Raw genomic sequence first — 21,442 nt, forward strand, 5'->3', positions numbered from 1 at the left:
CGTTCTTCATGCTACAAGTTAATCAAGGCTTTGTTTTGAGCTTAAAATGTGAGTGCATGGTGCTGTAAATGAACAGATGCAAAAATACAAATTGTAAACTTTATTTAAAGCAATTGTAATATTCATGTCTGTTTTCTTTCAAGATACACGACAAACATGGCCATCACTAAAGCTTTATCTTAACTATGGCTGTCTACACACCAACCATTCCAGCACTATTCTCGCTCTCTCTCTCTCTCTCTCTCTCTCTCTTTAAAAGACCCCACCCCCTTTTCCTCCTCCATAAGCACTCCAGCACATTTTGTTTCCTCTTTGAGCACCCCCGCCCAATCCCCTGACCCTGTCCCCCACTTATTTCACATGTCTGTGCCTGGATATTTCCCAATGCAAGGACACTATTTCAGGTTAAACAAACACCCATCAGTGGAAGGATATTTGAATCGCAACTCAAGCAAGACTCACAAATTGCCTTTTTATGCTGTAGGTGAGAGCAGCGATAGTGGTGGTGGCCATTTGTATCTTCTGCTGGTTTCAATGTACTCGCACACGACATCTTCTAAATATCCGAGGGCACTTTGATTGATTGATTTTTGTGCACAAGTTGCATTTCCACAACAATAAAAACGTTTTTAAATCCCAGAAAGGCCACATTAGCGAAAGTGTCGTTCAGGTTTCCCTCTACACCAAACTTTGCTGGTTATGTGGAAATTAAAAAGAAAGTTGTGGGGGGGAGGGAAAGAATGAATTCTAAACATCTTCAACCATAAAGTTATTTTCACAATTCGTACAGCCTTTCTCTTTTTACAACATGAAAGTTCAAATTTGGGAAACAACCTGCATAGTGGGGCGGCTTAGCCCAAATATTCAAAAGAATTGTGCAATTTGTGATACAAGCACCAAATTTGGCACAAATGTACATTAATATGTTGCGAACATTTTCAGATATTGGGCCACTTGAAATTCGACAGATAGTGGTGATGTTTGGTGGCCTCCACATAGAGATGGCGGCACTGAGGACACTGGGGGACTGGCTGAAAGGGAGTGGTTGGGTGCAAGCACTTGTGCAAGCCGAGATTGCGACAACAGGGACAGCAGACTCATTCCTGCGAGCATCCCATGTCTTGCGCACAAGAAGAGCACATCAAGTGACTGCAGCAGCACTGTACATCCTGCAACACCGTGCCTACAACCACTACTGTCTGGGAGAAACCAGGGATGCAGAGGACCTTCCGGAGTTTGAAGACTGGTGTTGCCAGAGAGGAGAAGACATCCCCCAGTTTCACTACTGGGCAACCGTGCTGGAACTAGAACTGTTGGTTCTAGTGTATGTGCGTTCTCTCAGGCAGGGATCGTTAATGATGTACCTCGATGCTCTGACAGAGCTGGTCCCCTGGTTCCATGCACTGGATCACACCCACTATGCTAGGTGGATACCAGTGCACCTGAAGGACATGGCCGAACTCACCATCAAACACCCAGATGTAGCCAGGAAATTCAGGGAAAGCCACTTCACCGTTCAGAAAACACAGAGGGTGTTCTCTTCAATCCCGATTGACCAGGCACATGAGCAGAATAATGCCTGCATCAAAGGAGACGGTGGAGCAGTTGGGCTCACTGACAACCCTAGTGCCCTACGTCGCTGGATGGTTGCGGGACCAGAAGTTGCCAGGGTGATCGAAGAATTCCAGGATGGGAACCAACACTGGAGACGGCAAACAGCAGACACACGTCATCATGATCAGACGCCAAGTGTACAGGCCTCATTTGTGAAAGATGTTCGCTCTCTCGTCGGTGTCATAGAGGAGATGGGCAACCCATTCGAGGAGGAGAGTCAGGATGTAGTCAAACTGGACACAAAGGAGATCGCAGATCCTGCTGCTGTGGAGACCGTGATGAATGCCAAGAGGATTGGCCAAGAGCAGTTCGAGGCTTTCACCAGAGAGTGTCTGTTGGACAGAACAAAGGCAGTGGACGCACCCATTCCTCGTAACAAGCTGAAGGTGTTCAGCACTTCCACTCCAAGAAGCCAGAGCAAAGGTCAGCAACAGCTCGCCTCCATCAAGAATGACCGTGAACTCTTCGCACGCCTGTACATTGGCTGCCAGACGAGGGATGGAAACCTTGAGGAGTTCTTTTGTCACGAGAATCAGGCATGTCCTCCTGCATTGTCTGATGGTGGAAGCCTCTGCACTGGTACCAAGAGTGATCTCCTCACATGCTTGGAAGAAGTCTCCGACGCAAAGACAGAGACTCCTGTCACGACCTGTATTGTGCTTGATGGAGCAGCCATCGTCCAGATGCTGAAGCCGGCTGCATCAAAGACCTTTGAAGAGTATGCACAACAGATCTTCATCCCATATATGTCCACGAAGCTGCAAACAGTGTCACGCCTGGATCTGGTCTGGGATACTTACCTTGCTGATTCACTGAAAGGTAGTACACGTGCAAAGCGGGGACAAGGTGTGCGGAGACGTGTGGTGGCTGCCGCAGCCATACCAGGAAACTGGCAGAACTTCCTACGAGTGGACAGCAACAAGACCGAGCTGTTCAGGTTCCTCTCAGCAGCTCTCATGGAATGGTTTGACCAGGAGGACAAGCAACTCGTCATTACTGATGGAGAGGCAGTGCTCAGCAAGCCACTACTGCCAGATCTGACCTCACTCGCCCCATGTAACCATGAAGAGGCTGACAGTCGGATGTTGCTGCATGCATCTCACGCAGTCCAGCATGGACACCATGCAATACTCATCCGGACTGTAGACACCGATGTTGTGGTGCTGGCAGTGTCCCTGGCACAGGAGTTGCAACCAGAAGACAAACTGTGGCTGGCATTCGGAACAGGCCAGAGTTTCCGATACCTAGCAGCACACGAAATAGCAGCTGGATTGGGACGAGAGAAGGCTCGTGCACTGCCAATGTTCCACGCTCTAACTGGATGCGACACTGTGTCTAGTTTTCATAGACATGGCAAGAACACTGCGTGGGCAGTCTGGACGGTACTGCCAGAACTCACTGAGGCGCTGCTGCTGCTGTCCTCTGCACCTCGTGACATACCAGACGATGCAATGCGCATCATCGAGAGGTTCGTGATCCTGTTGTATGATCGAACCAGCAAATGCACAGACATTGACAAGGCCAGGAGGAAACTCTTCGCAAGGAAGAACAATGTGCAGCTCATCCCTCCAACGAAGGCAGCTCTGGAGGAACATGTCAAGAGGGCAGTGTATCAAGGTGGACATGTGTGGAGTCAGATACTGCTGCCAGCACCAGAGCTCCCTCCACCAACCAACTGGGGTTGGTCAAGGACTGGAGAAGGACAGTACACACCTTACTGGACCAGGCTAACTGAGGCAGCTCACAGCTGCATTGAGCTGGTTTCTTGCAAGTGCAAGAAAGGGTGTGTGAGGCGCTGCAAGTGCAAAAAGGCTGCCCTTCAGTGCACAGCCCTCTGTGTGTGTGAAGGGGACTGCACATGATGATGAGTCAACAACATACATGTACTTGTGGCAATGCTGAACTTGTTAACATGACACTGTTTATGTACACGTATCTTCAGTACCGGTATATACCTAGCCTCAGATACCAGTACACCTAGCCTCAAATACTAGACCATGTAGCATGTCAGTATTATACCTAAGACATTTACAGAACTAAGACATTCTTTTCAAAGTATTGTGTTGAATCCAATATTTGCCTAGATAATTTCCAAATAAAATTATATAACAGACTGTGATAGATAATATTAAGTTGAAATTGGTACCATTGGATTCCTTGCCCCCAAAAACATACATTTAGATACCAGAATCAAGTCAATAGCTGCATTACGTCCAGAGATAATAGCAAATGTAGATTTCAAGTGGCGGCCATTTTGAAATCCAATATGGCGGACATAAAGAGAGAATTTCAAGTGGCCCAATATCTGAAAATGTTCGCAACATATTAATGTACATTTGTGCCAAATTTGGTGCTTGTATCACAAAATGCACAACAGGTTTGCTATGCTGCTACACTAGCAGTTTATTAACTAGATTATAAAATACTTCCACCACAAAGATTTAAAACAAGTACTGCACTGCAAAGTAAACTTTTCAGTTGTCTGATTTTATTCGGCTTATTAAACTGAACCACATTGCCATTTTGACTTAAACTGGTCATAAACTTGAAACAAAAGAGCTACCAAGTTGAGAGGCCTTAAAAGGAAAACCTGCAGTGTTTGTCCAAACATGCACCTTCACCTAATGTCCTTATTCTTGTAACTTGTACAAACTAAAAAGAAGCTTTGAACACAAAGCATCAATAAACGAGCAAATAAAATAAAATAAAAAAGAATGAGAAGAACAACGAATAGTTTGTTGCCAACACATGGTTTTTGCTGGGTCCGCCTGATGAAATCTGCCGGGTCACCAAAAGCGACGGTCGTACTGAGAACCAGGACACGCTCAGGAGGTGAGGGCACAGAACTGCTGGAAAACAGCCAGGATGTGTGGATCCAGGTCAGAGCTAAAAAGCAGATTCTCGAGCGTCACCATGTACTGCTGGATGGTGTTCTGGTGCTGGATTGTGGGAAGAGATACGGGGTGAGCGTGATGGAAACTGAGAATGAACATGCGCTTATTTATGCTAGACTACACGGATTTCTGAGAAATGTGAATGCTTGGTGCATTTTTGGGTAAAAGTTGGGAACCTCACTTTTTAACATAATTAGGGTATGCTGAATTCGATTAACCTGGTTCCCAAGCCGAATTTTGAGTTTTTGACCTAATTAGCATAAACAAAATGGCCACCAAATTGCCATTTTTGGACAATTTATTTGACCAAGCATTTATATATCATGTATATACATGCAGCTCTTTTACTTTAACTTTACAACTTTTACCCCAAAATGCACATAGAAGCTTATACATGGCCTTTTTTCATAAATCCGTCTCATCTATATTATGGTTGGTGACATATTGTAAGAGACATTCAATCTGATATTGAAATTGGACACTATAAAATGGGAAATGGTTTTAATAAGACTGTTTCATACAACCATTTATTCTAAAATTAAGTATACATGACCATGAAGCACAGCGCTTCAGGAATGGCACACATTTTGTTTTGCCAAACTACATCAAATTCATACAAGGGGTCTGATCATCACTCTGTTCCTGACAGGCACACATTGATGTGCACCTCAACTCTGAATAGCGACATTTGCAGCGTCGTGTCTTGCATTGCTTCTGGCATGCACAACAAATCATCTCGAGGCAACTTTCTGGGATTGGACTCGGTGACATCAGAATAGGCTCTAGTAGCGGGGCAGCTAAGTGCCAAATATCAGTACAATTGTTCAGATTGTGGTAAAAGCACCAAATTTCGTACAGTTCATGTTGAATACATAATAATCGATTTCAGATATAGTGCCAAGAAAAAAATCCCCCTGGTGGCCATATTTGGCCAAAATCCAAGATGGCCACCAGCCGAGCCGTGAATTTCTATTAAACCCGATATTTTCTTTAATATTCAAGCTACAGACATGAATAAAACATCATTTTGTATGTTTTCAGACACAAGGAATCCAATTACAGCATTAATTCTTTCATAAAATGCATATATTTCAGCATAAAGGGCATGTTTATGTCGAAATTGTCAACAATCGACGAACAATTGACCGGATTACAATTTGGAATATTCACGATGACAACAGTCGGAAAGGTGAATGCTTACTTTCTAATATGACTATTAACTGTATTCAGAAACAATTATTTTCTCTTTTCTGCCAGGTCTACATGTATGGCGCCAATGATGCCATCCAGGTGTTAAGTCTGAACCTTCGGAGCTCCCACAATGTCGACACGGAAAAAGTGTAAGCTCATTGAACATGAGAAGCTGTCCTCACCTCGAAACACACCAGGACCTATTGATTGGACAATATGTGTGCTATGTCAAGAACGTTCGACTGCACCACTTCAGTGTCCTGCACTATCAAAACGAACAGATGTGGGAGCTGGTTATGACACATTGGCTGACGATTTGAAAAGTTTTCATGACTTGGGCAAGCTAGCGGTGGCTATAGATATATCACAGCTTGATGAGGGCGATGGCATTGCAAATACGTTGTCCAAACATAGTGCCAAACTGGCATCACTCCTGCCGCTTGAAGTACTCTGCTAGTAGGCTGACAAGACTACAACCGGTGGAACCATGCACCAGTCAGAAAGGAGATGGTCCTTATATGCGTCGACAAGCTAGTGAAGATCAAAGTAGTGATACATGTTTCTTCTGTGACATAATGGGAACAGAAAGTAGTCCGCTGCACGAAGCAATGACGTCAAAACTTACACAACGTGTCAATCACTGTGCTTTCAAGCTACAGGACCAAAAGCTAATTGCCAAACTTAGTGCAGGTGACCTAGTGGCACAGGAAGCGAAATACCATTCAGCATGTCTGGTGAAACTGTACAATGCTAGCAACAGGAAAGTAGAGGAAGAACAAAACCAGAGCCCAGATGGACAGGCTCGCTTTGGTCGAGGTAATCTATATACATTACATATAAAACACAGTTTGTGTGTGCGTGTGTGTAATGTTACCGATAGACTCCGAAACGGTGGGGTTCACGTGCTTGATATTTGGCATAGACATGGCGATTGAGCCTGGGACGAACATGGCTGAGACCATATTTGACGAGATCCATATTTTTTATTCATATTTACGTCAGCGCATTTCAGCGAAGTACCAGCTAATCTCAGCCGGTGCCAGAGCTCGCTGATTCGCTCAGAGCGATCACGTGATGTTCCATCCCGTCACACGTCACACGTTTGCACGTAATTCAGGGCGAAAAGCGATTACGGTTTTTCACCTTTATGCGACCGTGTTTTGTGTCGATTTTGTGCGATATGAATTAAATTTTAATTCATATTTCGTGTTTACGAATTCGAATACGAAGGATTTCCCCTTTCCCCTTTCGAATACGAATCAAATACGAGCTTGAGTCGAGAGGGCGAATGTACGGGTCTCCCCTCCCCCACCCGGCAATGCCGGGTACTTCTGCTAGGATCACGTGATGTTCCAACTTTGCCGCCATAATCTCACAGTTATGCGTTCGCACGTAATTCAGTTTTTCCACATTTCAGCGAGGAACATTGCCATTCACACCACATAGGTTTTTGGTCACTTTCATCTGATATTTGTGATTTATTTCAAACAAACTGAATTCCCATCTACACGGCCATGTATTCCTATTAACGTTATGTAAAGTACATAAATTGTGTGGATTACATCATTTCTGGATGTGATCAATATTGCCAGTAACCATCTATATCCCTCCCCTCCCCTTCCCTCCTCCCCTCCCTCCCCCTCCCTTTCCCCCCTCCCTTTCCCCCCTCCCCTTCCCCCCTCCCCTCCCCCCTCCCCTTCCCCCTCCACCCTACCCTCTCCCCTTCCCCCCTCCCCTCCCTTTCCCCCATGCCCCTCCCTTTCCCCCCTACCCCTTCCTTTCTGCCTTTCCCCCTCCCCTCCCTTTCCCCCCTACCCCTTCCTTTCTGTCCTACCCCTTCCCCACCCCCCTCCCCCCATGCCCCTCGCCCTCCCCTTCCTCCCCCCCACCCTCCCACTCCTCTCCCCCCCCACCCTCCCACTCCTCTCCCCCCCCACCCTCCCACTCCTCTCCCCCCCCACCCTCCCACTCCTCTCCCCCTCCACCCTCCCACTCCTCTCCCCCTCCCATCCCTCCCCCCTCTCCTCCCCTCCCCTCCCCCCACTCCCCTCCCCGCCCCCCCGTTCCCCTCCCCTCCCCCCACTCCTCTCCCCTCCCCCCAGTTCCCCTCCCCTCCCCTCCCCCCAGTTCCCCTCCCCTCCCCCCAGTTCCCCTCCCCTCCCCCCAGTTCCCCTCCCCTCCCCCCAGTTCCCCTCCCCTCCCCCCAGTTCCCCTCCCCTCCCCTCCCCCCCCTCCCCCCATCCCCCCTCCTCTCCCCCCATCCCCCATCCCCCCTCCTCTCCCCCCATCCCCCATCCCCCCTTCCCCCCTTCCCCCCTCCCCTCCCTCCTCCCCCCTCCCCTTCCCTCCTCCCCCCTCCCCCTATCCCCTCCCTCCACCCTACCCTCTCCCCTTCCCCCCTCCTCTCCCCCTCCCTTGCCCCCATGCCCCTCCCTTCACCCCTACCCCTTCCTTTCTGCCCTACCCCTTCCCCCTCCCTTTCCCCCATGCTCCTCCCTTTCCCCCCTACCCCTTCCTTTCTGTCCTTTCTGTCGAAGATATACGTTTAGCTGACAAGAACGTGGCTCCAATATTCAAATTGAGTAATCTCCTGCAGCTGTATACGGATCGCTTATGAGAGCTAGGGGTGGACATATCGGGCCGTATAAACTCTACACGTCTGAAAGAGAGACTCCTTGCCCATGTATCAGGTCTTCACGCGTACAGGCAAGGTCACGACATCCTTCTGACATTCGAAGAGGATGTAGGACTTGCTCTGCAAGATGCATGTTTGGATGACTTCGATGATGAAGCTATTTGCATAGCAAAGGCAGCACAGATTATTCGCCGAGACATGCTGAAGAAGCACACATCACACTTTGATGGCTACTTTGAAAAAGGATGCCAGGAAGATGCTGTACCAAAGTCGTTGGTAGCACTACTTGGTATGCTAATGGATGAACCCAATATAAAGAACAAGGCATCAGACACAGTGAGACAAGCAACTCTGAGTCTCGCTCAGCTGTTGCAATACAACAGTCATGTGAGAAGGCACCAGGAGTCCACCAATTCGCATCACTGTAAGGACAGAGAGACCTCACTGCCTGTTTATATTGGCCTGATGATCCATGGACATACGCGTAAACGTGAACTGGTGGATATACTGTTTCATCTCGGCTTGTCAGTTTCATATGACAGGGTTCTTGGCATATCGACAGAACTTGCCATCTCAGCGTCTGAGCAATATCAAACTGATGGGGTTGTGTGTCCACTTGTCCTGCGTAAAAATCTATTTACAACTGCTGCAGTGGACAATATCGACCACAACCCCAGCTCAACTACAGCATGCGAGGCCTTTCATGGTACAGGAATATCCCTGTTTCAAAACCGAGCAACAGCGTCTGATGGTATTGTACGTGAACCCGCCATTCTGCAACCAACGTCTTCAAAAACACAGATCCCGCCACTTCCGGACTCGTACACAACTTTGACACCAGTTACACTGATCAAGAAGGATCCCATTGTTCCATTGCAGAATGGTCCACTAACATGTGACAAAGAACTTGTGAAATCTGCTATTGACTGTGAAACTAAATGGCTGAACAATACCCAAGACCTTATCACCAAAGAGCTTCAGAGCACAGATGAGCCAATATAGTGGGGTGCGTTCCATGCAAACACACTGGAAAGTCCAAGAAACTTTGATGCCACAATTAAATCACTGTTACCGTTGTTCTCAGACGATTCCAAGTCTGTCGCCATGATCCGTCATGCAATGGATGTTGTAAAATCTGCGGTTGAACTTCTGAATTCTGGTCAGGTACCAGTGTTAACAGCAGACCAGCCTCTGTTTGCAATTGCAAAGCTGATCCAGTGGAACTGGCCAGATGTGTATGGAGAAGAAAAGTTTGTTATTCTGCTTGGTGGACTCCACACAGAGATGGACATCTTGAGAGTCCTTGGAAAGTTGCTGGACGGAAGTGGCTGGACACATGCGCTAACCCAAGCAAACGTTGCCACAGCAGGGACGGCTGACTCATTTTTAAAGGCGTCACATGTTACAAGAACGAGGCATGCCCATCAAGTCACTTCTAGTGCATTGTCAATCCTCATGCGTAAAGCTTACGACACCTACACGTGTGAGGAAATAGAACCATTGGCCTTTGACAAGTGGTGCCTTAAACAAGCTGAGATGTCTCCACAGTTCCAGTACTGGCTGATCATTATACGATTAGAGCTCCTCGTTTTGGTGTATGTGAGGTCTATTCGTGAAGGGAACTTCGCACGCTTCGCAGAGGTGCCTTCCCCAGATGCATGGGGGTGGAAGAAGAACGCTCTACATGAATGGGAACCACTGTGGACACTACTGCCTGAAGCAGCAATGTCTTGTTCCGAGTTGATAAAGTGTCATTGTGTGAAAGGTTGCAGGGGACAATGCAAGTGTGTCAAAGCAAATCTTAAATGCACAACACTCTGTCAATGCAGGGGTGATTGCGACCACAATGAAGGCAACTGACTGTTGTTTGTAAATGATGTAATGATATGGCGTTTTCATTCGCTAGTCGAATGTAGCCTACTGCAGTATTAGTAGTAGACATCATCATGTTTCAGTAGTATTGTCATTCAGTTGACATGGGTGTATATAGTTCATGTATTTGTTGTCTATCATGTCTATATACAACATGAACTGGTCAATTTATTGTTTATTTCAAGATCTGCCAATGTGGGTAATTGTGTTTTAATTCTAGTCTGATTTGTCTATCAGTTTTACGGTATCGTTCTTGCCAGCAGTCAGCTATAGTGGCTACTGGTATACTGGTATATCATATCAAGGTGCTTAATAATCTGTTATAATGTGGAATGTCAACCACACCCAACTGCAGTCAGAAGTAGTTGCTTAATGATTTTGTGTTCTTACTTCCAAATATATTGCATTGCGATCTTTGTTTACATTTTTATTTATGTTTGCTTCTGCTTGTACATCATATGTTACCATGATGACAATGCATTTATTTTAAAACTCAACCATGTGGTAATTCCATGTAAAGTAATTTTACTTTTCATTTAATGTGAAATGTTTTAATATTGTTCATTTTTAAATCTCATTTCACATGCATCAGTGTACTATGTGCATAATTTAATGGTAGCGATGTATTGCTGTGCTAAACTGTTGGCAGGTGGAACAACAGAGCGATTCGGTTACTAAATTACCATATTATAAATGATGTGTACAATTACACCTTCATGCATTACATATATTATTGCAAGTAAAAAATACTTAGAATTTATATTATGAGTATAATACACCCATGTTGTGATATGATATCACATCACATTGCTTAAAATCGGTCAAATTTTTCACCGATTTCAGATAATTTGGCACAAAAAAGCCCTTTATGTTGAAATAAATGTATTTTATGAAAGAATTAATGCTGTAATTGGATTCCTTGTGTCTGAAAACATACAAAATGATGTTTTATTCATGTCTGTAGCTTGAATATTAAAGAAAATATCGGGTTTAATAGAAATTCACGGCTCGGCTGGTGGCCATCTTGGATTTTGGCCAAATATGGCCACCAGGGGGATTTTTTTCTTGGCACTATATCTGAAATCGATTATTATGTATTCAAGATGAACTGTACGAAATTTGGTGCTTTTACCACAATCTGAACAATTGTTTCACATATCTGCCCCGCTATAGTCCTGAAGCACCACGTTTCCATCCCATTTCCACAGGTGCAGGAACGTCAGGTATGGCACAATGAGCATTTCTCCATACCATGGCTTGATAGTGTACTCGCATCAAATGGAAATGAAGAGCATCACTTGTCGGTGACATTGCTTCTGGTTTACCAGTCTTGGAGAACAACATATGTCGTGCTGAACATGCAACATGCAACGTGCAACATATGTCTGCAGACGAACGCTTCTGCAGATTTGATTGTCTCCTCTGTGAGTTCACCAATGCCCAAGTTCTTCAGCAGTTTATTCAAAACTCAAAAAAAAAAAAACTCAATTCGTCTTGGGAACTGGGTTAATCGAATTCAGCATACCCTAATTATGTTAAAAAGTGAGGTTCCCAACTTTTACCCAAAAATGCACCGAGAAGCTTATACATGGCCTTTTTCCATAAATCTGTCTAGTCTATGCCAGACTGGCATGGTACCTGCAGAAATGTTTGCTGCAATCTCTGGATGCAGTTGTTGTACCACGGTGTATGGATGTCCGTTCCAGTAGTCTCGCACCGTACCAGGTGTTCTGTTAGGATCATGATGAAGCGCTGTCGTTTGGATGGTGGGAAAGCCAAGGTTAGGAATAATTTATTGAATTATGATAAAAGTAAGAGGTTACCCTTGAAAGCAACCCTTAATAATGCAATATCAATTAAAAAAGGAAAATAAACAAATATAGAAGAAAATAAACTATATTCCCAGGTGAGAGTGCGACACCTGGAAAATGACCAGAAAAAGGTTTTTCTGTTCGCTCTGCGCCGCTTCGAGACGTTCCTGGAGTCTGTCCACCTGTTCTTCGACGAGTCCAGGCTCATCCATCCCAAGCCCCCTGTCATCCTCATCGTCGCTGCCACTCTGCAGGGCACAGGTGCAGCACTCAAACCTTGCCCATTTCTCATGTCCTGTGTTTTATTTTTGAAAGACACCAACCTCCCTCCCCCCACCCCTCTCCCCATCCTCCACCCCACCCTTTTATCCCCATGTCTTGTCTATGCCTGGAGAGCTTCCACTGCAAGCAGAGCACAAGTTGTTGCAACTCTGGCAAAATAGTTGTTGTTGCGACATAATAAAATGAGTAAAACATAATAAACAAGAAAGAGCAATCAGAGATTGCAGACCCTCGCCAGGATGTTTTTTGTGTTTTTTTAAAGACTTTTCTGTGAAAACAAATATGGCGGCCAAACCACGTAACCGATGACGTCGTTATAAAAAAGATTTCTCCACCTATATGACACAAGAAATTTCATCTTGATTTGATGAAGATTTGTACTTGTCGAATTATGACGTCATAATGGAGGAACCTGTGACATCATTAACATATGTTATTCCCCATGGAGAGCTCTTTAGGAGGCTAAAGGAGGCATGAAGTCAGGAGCTTCATGAAATGGGTTTCCATGACTGAGCAGCCGCACACAAGCCTAAGATCTCCATGCGCAATGCCAAGCGTCGGCTGGAGTGGTGTAAAGCTCGCCGCTATTGGACGCCGTGCAGTGGAAATGCGTTCTCTGGAGTGATGAATCACGCTTCGCCATCTGGCAGTCGGATGGATGAATCTGGGTTTGGTGGATGCTAGGAAAACGCTACTTGCCTGATGCAGTGATGCATACTGCCAACTGTAAAGTTTGGTGGAGGAGGAATAATGGTCTGGGGCTGTTTTTCATGGTTTGGGCTAGGCCCCTTAGTTCCAGTGAAGGGAAATCTTAACGCTACAGCATACATTGACATTCTAGACGATTTTATGCTTCCAACTTTGTGGCAACAGTTTTGGGAAGGCCCTTTCCCGTTTCAGCATGACAATGCTGCCGTGCACAAAGCGAGGTCCATACAGAAATGGTTTGTCGAGATCGGTGTGGAAGAACTTGCCTACACAGAGCCCTGACCTCAACCCCATAGAACACCTTTGGGATGAATTGGAACGCCGACTGTGAACCAGGCCTAATCTCCCAATATCAGTGCCCAACCTCACTAATGCTCTTGAGGCTGAATGGAAGCAAATCCCCACAGCAATGTTCCAACATCTAGTGGAAAGCCTTCTCAGAAGAGGGGAGGCTGTTATAGCAGCAAAGGGGGGACCAACTCCATATTAATGCCCATGATTTTGGAATGAGATATTCGACGAGCACATAGGGTGTCCACATACTTTTGGACATGAAGTGCACTTGTGAAAAAAAACAATTTGCCAAGTAATAACGCACAAGACCAAGCAATATACTTGAAAAATATATTGGAATAAATAAAATGGAATAGAATTTTCGCAAGGAATAAATAAAAACTGCCCAAGGAGGAGGAATAAAAGCAGTTCTTGGAATATTCGGATAATTTGAAACCTACCGGCAGAAGGTGCGTATGATACTCCTCACCATCACCACCTCTGCCAACCCCCATGTTACCCATACGCATGTGACAGTGAAAAACAACAAATGCAAAGTAGTACAGATGAACTTGTGTTCAGCACACAAACAACATCAGAAACCAAGACCCTGAAAACCCAACGCTTAGTACACTGCCCGCCCCGGCTCCCATGTCTGAAAATACCAAGTCGCCAGCAACCCTGAACACCCGGCTTGTGCAGATCCGATGATTATGCAAACCTTTACTGGAGATAAGACCAAATCAAAAATATATTTACATTCAGAAAATTAATCCAGTTATGTTCTTTTTGTTTGGGTGAATACTAATCATGCAACGGAAAGGTTCTTCAGAACGACATTGAGCACTGAAAGAACATTGTGCAAAGCCAAAAGACCCATTAGAAGAACATCTGCAAGCTTGGTTTGCATAGGACCACGTAGACCCAAGCAGCGCAATTTAATCTTCAAACTGAAAAAACCGAGGAACTATGTCATCAGTGCGGCATGGCGTTGTTACCTCACCTGCGTGCATCTCAGACAAACAAAAAACCGTTTATTATCCTGTGGAAGTGTAAATTTAATTACTTATGAAAAACTATTGGTTGAACAAATACCATCAAACCCATGTGCAGGTCAGCTGTCTCATAAAGCCATGGCATTTAAAAGCCCACTAGCTGTTAGGTAAAAGGTAATGCAAAGCCACTACAGCTGCTTCTTGGGCTACTCTCATATAAAGCCCTTTTTCCTTTAATGTCTCCATAATCAATATAGTACAATTGATTAGAATTTACGATACATATATTCCATATATAAGCCTGAATAAAATAAATAAATTAGAAGAATACTTCATTAAATAAGTCCTTCTGGTGCCAGATAGTCTGGGATGCGGATGACTAGAAGACCTTCTTATAAAGAGACCTTGAGAGGAGCTGTGTTTTATGCCGACAACTGGACATGTTTTCAATTAAGTCATGTAACCTCTTGCACCATTCCACCAGTCAAAGCTGCCTTCCAGACACCCTAATGAGATCAAACTGACAAAGTAACCCTCCCCAGACAACTTTCCATTTAAAAATATTTTTTTTGTATACTAGATCAAGGCTCATGAAAGAGCTAACATCAATCACACAAAAAGTCAAACCGACACACAAAACACAAAATAAGGGGAGCGGTAGACAAGATGGGGAGAGAGGGGGAAGAATACAAACAACATTTGAGAGCAAGGACATCGAGAGAACTGTGGGAGGGAGAGGGCATGGGGGGAGGTGGGAGAGGTATAAAACATATGGACACTGCAAGGACTTCCAGGAAAGAAGTTGGAATTTCAACAAAGTGTATCTGGGGTATTAGCGGGGGTAGAAAAGATCAAGGTTTTGGATGGGGGAAGATAAGAGATGGTGGTGAACAGCTGTTTTAAAGACCTGGAGGGAGGAGTGGGATTGAAGGGAGTGGGGGAGTTTGTTCCAGAGGTGGGAGAAAAGAGGAATGAAAGAGTGAAGGTGAGCAGAGAGCCTAGATTTTGGCAGTTTTACCATAAGAGGGTTTCTGGCAGATCTTGTGCGACCTGAAGGAATATTGGGGGTACAGAGCACAGAGAGAGCTGGGGTTCTTAGTCATCGAGTTATCTTAGTTAGTCATCAGCTTAGTCAGTCATAATCGAGTTCTTAGTCAGTCATCAGCTGGGGATGACTTAGTTAGTCATCAAACATTGTCTTCGTCATCGAGTTCCCCAGGGCACCCAATCCCCTCAGGGCTTATCTCCTCTCTCTGCAGCCTTATCATTATGTGCATGTCAACCTAGTCTTGATTAATCACCGGACAACCCTTATTACCAATTTATCTCAACACAGTATTATCATTGTATACATGGCATCCCTGAGCCTCTCCAGTCCCCTATCTCTCCTCCCCACCTTCTTCTTTGAGTATCACAGAATCCCTGATCCCCCCCCCCCCCTCCTTACTTTTTATGCCTCCGTTGGCGAAGTCGCCGGGGGCATTACGTTTTCAGGTTGTCCGTCCAGCTGTCCGTCCGTCCGTCCGTGATAGGTTTTCGTTACCGTGATAACTTGAGAACGGCTGAAGGGATCGTAGTGAAACTTGGTGCGGGTATGTATAATGAGGTAAAGATGAACCCATTAGATTTTGGGGTCACAAGGCCAAAGGTCAGAGGTCATGTTAGGTAAAAATCCTGTGACCACGATAACATGTGAACCAGTGATGGGATTCTGACCAAATTTGGTACAGTTATGTAGAATTATGTAAAGATGAACGGATTACATTTTGGGGTTAAGAGGTCAAAGACCAAAGTCCATAATAGGTCTATAACTTGAGAATGGCTGGTGATACAATTCAAACTTGGCACAGGTATGAATATTGATGTAAAGATTAACTCACTAGAATTTTGGGCCAAAAGGTCAAAGTCCGTAATAGGTCTATAACTTGAGAACGGCTGAAGTGATATAATTCAAACTTGGTACACATAGGTATAATGATGTAAAGATGAATTGATTAGATTTTGGGGTCCCGAGGTCAAAGGTCAGAGGTCATATCAGGTAAAAATGTGATAACTTGTGAACAGCTGAATGGATTTAAATCAAACTTGGTACAGGTATTATAATGATGTGATAATGTGGGCAGAGGCATATCGGCCGACATCATGACGTCAGAGTGTCGTTCTAGTTCTTTTCTATTTTATATATAAAGCCATGTTCGGATGCTGAAAATTCAGACATGCTTGGCTGAGTGCTGTCTTTGTATTCCTGTGTATTTATTTTTACTGCATTGAGTCGAATAATATCTCCAAGTAATAAACCTTCATTTGTGAACTATGAGGACATTGATCTTTTTTTTCCTCCACAATCCTGTCAGTTCAGAACATAATATTGAATTACAACAAAGTAAGACGCAGCCCCACTTTTTATTACATTGTTTGTAGCTCTAATTATTTTTGAAGTTCTAAGAATGGGGATGGCCAAGATGGCAAAACAATAGGTGCAGCAAGGGTGTGCTGATGTCACTTGCCAGGAGCCAATCACAGTGGGCCTAACCAGCAATGTCTCACGACTTGTCACCAAACCACACGACAGTTAGCGCTTGCTTTTTTCTGGGAATTAATCGATGTGAATAGTGAAAATGTGTGGCCAAATCATTTTTCATTGACCATGCACTGCCCCAGTTGTTGATGATTAATATGGTATCATGTTAAACTTTGTACAACCAGTGGTTTTGGAGGAGATGCAAAAATGACACAGACATGGGATCTTATACGAGAGATTCAACTGACAAACCACCACCGTCATCACGTATTTGTCACTTGGTGAGCATGAGAAAGCAAGAGTTTAGAGCCAAGAGGAGAAATTCACCCGACGGTGCTGCCTCTCGAAACGATCTCGAGTGTCGTCCAACTCGATCTGCACCTTCATCACGTGTTTATTCATCTTGCGTACCGTCGAGTGCAAGATCTCCCATACATACAACCTGTGGCACACGTGCACAAGGATGGCCACATGCCCAGTCAGCAAAGTGCAAAGACACACCGACAGCAGGAAAAGATCTCGACAGATTGTCACAAACCACCGGCCAAAGTGGTTCATGCAGGAGACGAGGTTTAAAAAAAATCTCAAAAGGAATTAAACAGACATTATTTTTCCTTAATTTTCATGGTTTTTATGCGAAATTGCTGAAAAGAGGCTAACATCATGGTTTGAAAAACACCACCAAGAGAATAGTGTGAAATCTGTAATCAGACTACAGAGATCATTACAAGATCAAAAAAATAGTCAGGTCCAAGATACAAATGGGTCAGGTCCGACAAACGAGCAAACAGCAAAGCAGTCAATTGAAAATAAACGTGAAATAAGAACATTAAATAATGACAAGAAGATTTGAAAAATAAAAACCACAATTGTATTGTAATGCAAAGCTTTTCTAACCCAAAGTAATTTAAGAACAGAATTTGTTGCGCCAACAAGTATAAGGTAACATGTACACACCTGGTGAATTCCTGGGACATGTCAGATGAAAAAAGCCAGTTTGCAACAGCAGAGCAGTCCACGATGCGAGTTCGAATCATCTTGTCCGTTAGCACAGCCATCATCTACGAGACATGCATATCTCGATCACAGGTACCAACGGCACGCACATCTCGATAACAAACACCGATGGCATACGCACATCTTGATAACAAACACTGACGGGACATGGACATCTCCATCTTTATTGACACGCCCATCTGGAGCACAGACACTTAGACAAATCCATCTTGATTACAGACACTTAGACAAATCCATCTTGATCACAGGCACCAACGGGATATGCAGATTTTGATCACAAGCACCGACGGACATGTCTATCTTGATGGCAGGCACTGAGGGACACAGCTAGGGAGGTCACAGGCACTGAGGGGCACATACATCTTGATCACAGACACTGACAGACACGCCCTTCACGATCATAAACACCGAGGGGATATGCACATCTCGATAACCACCAAAGGTATCCGTATATCTCGACCACAAGCTGAAAAAGACTCGTCATAGTAGAATAGTAACCATAGAATTTTTTTTAGAAATTACTTGCTTCTTGCAAAATAATTTCAAACAATTATATATGACGAGAGCGGCAATCCGTAGAGCGCATACCTCTGCCAAGCTGAACAGTTTATGTTTTGTATCACACTTGAGGCCAGATCTCCATCCTGATCTGAACCAAAAATCTAATCGGCTTGTTCTTGTCATTGAGGAGGTAATTTGGGTGCGCTTAATTTACTTGAATGAACTAGTGCATACACATATACAAATACAATGCTTATATTAAATATATACTCTAAATACAGTCGTGGCCGTAAATATTGGCACACTTGCACTTTTTTCAAATAACTCACAATTTTCTCTAAAAATAAGTTGAAATTGACCAAAGTATTTAGTCTCCACAATTCTTTCTTTCATTGTTAATATTACAGAACCTTTGTTTTTGATTCAGAACTTGATATATACTTTTAAATCAGAAAACAAAACGAAATGGCATTGACAAAATTATTGACACCCCAGACTTAATATTTGGTAACACAGCCTTTGGACAAAATAACTGCGGGCAAGCCCTATAGCCCTATAGCCATGAATAAGCTCCCTACACCTCTCCACTGGCAGTTTGGTCCACTCTTCTTGTGCAAACTGCTCCAGTTCTCCCAGATTTGAAGAGTGCCTTCTCCCAACTGTTGTTTTCAGATCTCCCCACAGGTGTTCAATGGGATTTACATCTGGACTCATTGCTGGCCACTTCAGAACAGTCCAACGTTTTGTCTTGAACCATTCCTGGGTGCTCTTTGAAGTGTGTTTGGGGTCATTGTCCTGCTGCAAGACCCATGACCTTCGACAGAGACCCAGCTTTCTGACACTGGGTTGAACATTGCTCTCCAAAATGCCTTGGTAATCTCCTGATTTCAGGATGCCATGCACACATTCAAGGCACCCTGTGCAAGAGGCAGCACAGCAACCACAAAACATCACTGAATCTCCTCCATGTTTAACTGTAGGGAAGATGTTCTTTTCTTTGAAGGCTTCATTTTGTTTTCTGTGAACATGGAGGAGAACATTGATGATGTGCTTTGCCAACAAGCTCTAATTTGGTCTCATCTGTCCACAGGACATTCTCCAAGAAGAATTTTGGCTTGTTCATGTGTGTATTGGCAAACTCGAGTCGGGCTTTCTTATGTCTCTCTCTCTCAGCAGTAGGGTCCTCCCGGGTCTCCTACCATAGAACCCCCTTTCATCGAGTTGGCGAAGGATGGTGCTGCGAGTTGAAACTGTCATAACTTGTGTCTGAAGGTCAGATTGAAGCTGTTTGGCAGTTTATTGAGGTGCTATCTCCACCATTCAAACAATCCTTTGCTGCAATCTTCGATCAAGTTTTCTCTTGCGGCCTCATCCAGGGAGGTTGGCTACAGTGCTATGGGCCTTAAACTTCCTGATAACATTGCGCCCGGTGGACACAGGAACATCAAGGTCTCTGGAGATAGACTTGGAGCCTTGAGGTTGTCCATGCTTGGCTACAATCGTTTGTCTGACCTCCTCCGACAATTCTCTGGTTTTCTTTCTTTTCTCCATGCTCGCTGTGGTACAAACAGTGACATAAAACAGCAGAATGACACCTTTTCTTCATTAAAATTGGTTGAATGAGTGATTTTTATATTGCAGTCACCTGCAACTCACCACAGGTGAGTTCAATTCCAAAGTAAAGGAGAATCACCTGCTTGAAATCTAATTATTTCGAACAACTTCTAAAAAGTGCCAACAATATTGTCCGGTCCATTTTAGGATTTGTGTGTGGAATAAGCTAATATTTAGTCATTTTTTCACCTTTTTTTGTTTTGTTCCACTGCAAACCAAAGAAATACATATGTGGATACCAAAATATATTTTTATTTCAACAATTTTCTGGAAGAAATCTGTTTTAGCATCTTTTTTGTGGAAAGCGGTAATGTTGGCTGATTCCCAAGCAGATGGCAGATGACCTTGAGCAAAAGAGAGGGTGAAGAGAACAAAGAGATAGGGTGAGATAGAGTGGCAGAGCAGGATTTTAGGACCCATGGGCTGATGCCGTCTGGTTTAGTTGCAGAATCTGAGTCGAGGTTTGACAGAAACTTCTCCACTTTGTCAGGAGAGAAGGACACAGAGTCCAGGAGCAGCTGGGTTCGACTGGTTAAGGTGGGTACAGAGAGAGATGGGTTCGGGACACAATATTTGAGGCATTCGGCTTTTTCACATGCAGTGTCAGCTGTGTAGCCGTTTGAGGTAAGAGAGGGGATGGAAGGAGAACAAACACCAGAAACAGATTTGACCAGACACCACCAAGATTTGGAGTCGGGAGACAGGTTTGAGAGTTCAGTCTTGAGAGTAAAGAGATATTGTTTCCTGGCTCTCCTGAGGGTAGACACACACTTGTACCGAGATTGGTGGAAGGAACTGAGATTTCCTTCAGTTGGATTAGCCTTCCATGAGGCGAAGGCAAGTTGTGGGTGTCAATAATTTGACAGAAAACAGATTGTCCAGGCCATTTTTATTGTCCGGGCTTCGGACTGAACATGTAGAAATGTTGAATACATCCCCAGGTCATACACAATTCACAGTTCCAATTAAAATTAACTTTAATAAAGAAGGACATATCGTTTTTATGAGAATAGAACATTGGGGGTATGATATGTCTGATTTAGGGTATAACTGGTCTTTTTCAATAACCCTACAAGATGAGATGTATCAGATGAGGCTGATGAGGCTTCAAGATGAGGCTGACCTACAATAATTAAATCAATCACGTAATGAAGAATATTATCCACTTGGTGAGGATAATGAGATATGTGGAACCACTGTTAGTTATCAACAAATAAAGGAATTTAATAAAGCTAAAATCAACAACAGTTTAGCCATAGTTTATTTTTATTTCATGAAAACACAAAGAACAGGATTTTTTTATGGTAAGCCGGGGAATACAAACTGATTTAACAATAGGAAGATAGGGAGGTATTACCTGTCATCATATTAATCTCTCATATATTTCTGATACATATTCAAGACTGATACATTTCTGATACTTCAAGAAAATTATCATTTCTGTATCCAAGCATACCTACAAGAAAAGGGTATTCCGTATTTTAATAAATGTGTTATCTATATATATAAAAAAC

General features: G+C 44.1%; 1 protein-coding gene across 2 annotated transcripts in view; it reads right to left on the minus strand.

The window, feature by feature from the left end:
• Positions 1-85: 85 nt before the first annotated feature.
• The window catches only part of NCBP1 (nuclear cap binding protein subunit 1), a 65,504-nt gene continuing 44,147 nt past the window's right edge, over positions 86-21,442 (minus strand). For both annotated transcript variants that reach the window (XM_068107696.2, XM_068107697.2), the window contains exons 19-23: positions 17,754-17,857; positions 17,124-17,238; positions 12,128-12,265; positions 11,845-11,958; positions 86-4,553 (exon numbers count right to left, since the gene is read on the minus strand). In XM_068107696.2, coding sequence (XP_067963797.1) covers positions 4,440-4,553; positions 11,845-11,958; positions 12,128-12,265; positions 17,124-17,238; positions 17,754-17,857 — 585 coding nt within the window. In that variant the 3' untranslated portion in view covers positions 86-4,439. The remainder of the gene's footprint in view (positions 4,554-11,844; positions 11,959-12,127; positions 12,266-17,123; positions 17,239-17,753; positions 17,858-21,442) is intronic.

Source organism: Myxine glutinosa, chromosome 2, assembly GCF_964187855.1.
Source record: "Myxine glutinosa chromosome 2, kmMyxGlut1.1, whole genome shotgun sequence".
Lineage (NCBI taxonomy): Eukaryota > Metazoa > Chordata > Myxini > Myxiniformes > Myxinidae > Myxine > Myxine glutinosa.